This window comes from Gavialis gangeticus, unplaced genomic scaffold (genome assembly GCF_001723915.1).
Source record: "Gavialis gangeticus isolate Ggan-Ray unplaced genomic scaffold, GavGan_comp1, whole genome shotgun sequence".
Lineage (NCBI taxonomy): Eukaryota > Metazoa > Chordata > Crocodylia > Gavialidae > Gavialis > Gavialis gangeticus.
Window position 1 is genome coordinate 98,965,387 of NW_017729022.1, and position 3,265 is coordinate 98,968,651.

The 3,265-nt window shown below is 59.1% G+C and overlaps 1 protein-coding gene across 1 annotated transcript in view; it reads right to left on the reverse strand.

Annotated features, from left to right (window-relative positions):
* Positions 1–3,020, reverse strand: part of BHLHE41 (basic helix-loop-helix family member e41) — a 3,679-nt gene extending 659 nt beyond the window's left edge. Inside the window, exons 1-5 of the mRNA XM_019515841.1 lie at positions 2,031–3,020; positions 1,709–1,772; positions 1,323–1,430; positions 317–428; positions 6–205 (exon numbers count right to left, since the gene is read on the reverse strand). Coding sequence (XP_019371386.1) covers positions 6–205; positions 317–428; positions 1,323–1,430; positions 1,709–1,772; positions 2,031–2,341 — 795 coding nt within the window. The 5' untranslated portion in view covers positions 2,342–3,020. The remainder of the gene's footprint in view (positions 1–5; positions 206–316; positions 429–1,322; positions 1,431–1,708; positions 1,773–2,030) is intronic.
* Between the last annotated feature and the right edge of the window lie 245 nt (positions 3,021–3,265).

Below are 3,265 nucleotides of genomic sequence, written 5' to 3' on the forward strand. Positions count from 1 at the left end.
GGCGCGGCGGGCGGCGGCGCAGGGCCGAGCAGGAACTGCGTGGACACGGCGTGCAGGTGGCTGAGCAGCTGGGCGCAGCGCTGCTCCCGCGCCGCCCAGCTCTCGAAGCGCGACAGGTAGTGCAGCACCTCCTTGGCGCACGTCTGGAAGCCCGAGTGGAACGCGTCCAGGTCGGCCTGCGCCGGGGACTTGGGCGGCCGCTCCCCTGCGGGCACAGAGCGGGGTCAGCGCCGCCGCCCATCCGGCGGGCCCCGGCCCCCCCATCACCACCGTTACCGGGTGTCCCAGCCCCCAGTGGCATCCCGCCCCGCCATACCGGTCTGCAAGGCGAGGATCTTCTGGTGCTGCTGCTCCGTCAAGGCCGTTAAAGCTTTCAAGTGTTTCAAAGTTAATTCCAACACGACGGCTTTCTCCAGGTGCCCCAGAGTCTGCAAAGCGGGGAGGGGGGGGAGAGGCTTGGTGACTTGCAGCACCCCTGCGTGGCTTTGTGCCCTAACTTCAGGCAACTCGGGTCATGGAAAAGCTGCTGGTTGTACAGAGAGGCAAGAGGTTTTCTTGCAGGGTGGGGGCATCACAGCCTCTTACCAACTCAGATATACCCCTCAGCAGGAAGCCTTTACAGTTGCCCCCCTCTGCAAGTTTAATGCCCCCAGGTTTGATCCCCTCAAGCTTGATCCCCCCCTCCAGCTTTTGCCCCCCCCTTATGTTTGATCACCCCCAGGTTAGATCCCCTCAAGTTTAATACCTCCAGTTTTTATCCCCCTTAAATTTTATTCTCTCAGGTTTGAACCCCAGGTTAGATCCCCTCAAGCTTGATCCCCTCAGGTTTTATCCCCCCTAAATTTGACCCCCCCCAGTTAGATTCAAGAAGAACTTCTTTACTGTAAGGGTTGCCAGAATCCGGAATGGGTTTCCAAGGGAGGTGGTGCTCTCCCCTACCTTGCGGGGGTCTTTAAAAGGAGACTGGACAAGCACCTGGCTGGGGTCATCTGATCCCAGCACTCTTTCCTGCCTGGGGCAGGGGGTCAGACTCCATGATCTGCTGAGGCCCCTTCCGACCCTAATATCTATGAATCCCCTCAAGTTTGATCCTCCAGGTTTGATCCCCCTTAAATCTGATCCCCTCCAGGTTAGATTCCCCATATGCTTGATCCCCCCCCAGGGTTTATTCCCCTCAAGCTTGATCCCCCACAACTTTCATACCCCCAACCTTGAGGTTCCACTTTTTGATCATTTGCCTGCCGGGTCCCGCGTGTCCCGTCCCCCCGCCTCCCCCCGCCCCCCCGCGCGGGGAGGGCGCGCTGCCTCCCTCTCTACCTTACAGTCAATTTCAGATGCTCGGGCAATAAATCTTTCAGCTGAGCAATGCACTCGTTAATTCTGTCCCGCCTCTTCTTCTCTATCAACCTGTGGGGCAGTTTGTACGTTTCCTGATGGGCACAAGCAAGAAAAAGGCCAGCGTTAGATACACTTGCGATGACAAGCAAAACAAAAACAAATGCCGTGCCAACCACATGTAGCGCACGCTAGGAGCAGGAGGAAGGTAGAGCCCTGCCCGATCTGGTCAGCCCGCTTACAATGAAGGAGGGGGAGGGAGTTCATAGGAAAGTGAGGCTGGAAGGGATCGCAGAGAGATCCTCCGGCTCGAAAAAAATCAATGAACCCCAGCGAAGCACATAGCCAGGAGCATCGTGAAACTTGTTCTTACCTTGCTCTCATCCCTCTTCATGCCTCTTTTGGGCTTGCACATATAGAGAGATGGGTAGTCCAGCCTGCAAAACAGAAAGAGGGCTCCGGTAGCAGCAGAATGACGGACCCCTGCGGGGAAAGGAAGAGGTAGCGCCAGCTCCAGAGAGCAGAGACGTGCAAGACTGTTGCACGTATCCAAAGAGGCTTGGAAAGGAGGAAAGGATCAGCCCCCGGTGCAGCCCGATCGGCCTTTGCCAGCGTGCGGCAGGCAGGCGGGCACTTGGCGAGGAAGGAGGGAGGTTGGGGAGAGAAGCGAGGGAGCGGGCTGGCTGGCTCCTTACCCTAGAAAATCCCTGTGCTCCAGCAACTGCCTCTCTTGCAGGCGCACCAGTCCTTCATCCATGTCGGACCGCGGCTGGGTTAGGGCTGGCGCTGCCGCGGGGTGCTGCGAGGCTGCGGGGCCAAACCGTGCACATGCAGGCTCCGTCCCTCCTGCGCTGCGGGGAAAGCGGGAAGCGGTGCGGTGCCCTCCTCCCTCCCGCTCCCAGCCGCACTCCGGGCTGGTACTTTGCACTCGCTGCTCAGTGTTTGGCCACAGGGCACGCGCGTCGCCAGCCAGACCAGCACCCAGCTCACGTGCGGAGCGTACCATCCAGCCTCCAGACGGGGGGTTTGGGGAGAGGAGACACAGCGCGCGAGGAGGCGGGGACAGCGGATCCAGGCGACCGGAAAAGAAAAACAGCTTGGCCCCGCGATCCCTCTTCCAAGCAGCCAGGCAGTCAGCTGAGCAGGTTTCCCTCCCGCCGGGGAGGCAGCAGCCCGCCCCCGAGCCTCCCGCTGGCCGGGGGGCGCCTGCCCGCTCCTGGGATGCGTGGGGGAGAGAGCCCGCAGCAGGAAGGACGGGGCTTCAGTCACCCGGGGCTGGGAAAAACAGCCAAGCGCCTGGGAAGGAGGAGGAGGAGGGGGCGGGCTGGATCTCGATTTGACAGGATGGGACTTGCACATCAGCTGTCTGGAAAGCAACACAATGTTGCATTGAAACATATGTCCTTTTCTTCCCCCGTGTGCCAAGTCCCGCCGGGAGACTGAGATCTCCCTCTCCGGGCACGCCAGGCTCTCTCCACTCCCTGCTTCCTAACAGAGTCTGGGAGCAGTCTCCAGCCAGATCTGAAACTGGATTGTAGAAACTGCATTCACAGTGTGAAATGTGAATTTCACATTTTTCCTTCCTAACTCACATGAATCATCTGTCCCCCTCCTCTCATACATCCGGCCCTCTTTTATTTTTTTAATTTATGTTGTGCCTTAAAGAGTACTTTCAGAAATAAATGTAGCCAGATCTCTTTCACTCTCTCCCTTCCTTCCTTCTTCCCCTGTTTATTTCCAGAAGCTCCAAACAAGCGACATCTATGGGGTGACACCCCACCCCCCGCCGCCCGCGGGTGCTCCCCTGCTATTTCCCGGGATCCCTTTGGACGCCACAGAGATCCCTCCCTCTGCAGTGGGAGGCTGCTGATGGCAGATCGGGAGAGGGCTGTGGGTTCCCCAGGGGGAGGACATGGGAGGGAAGTGCAGT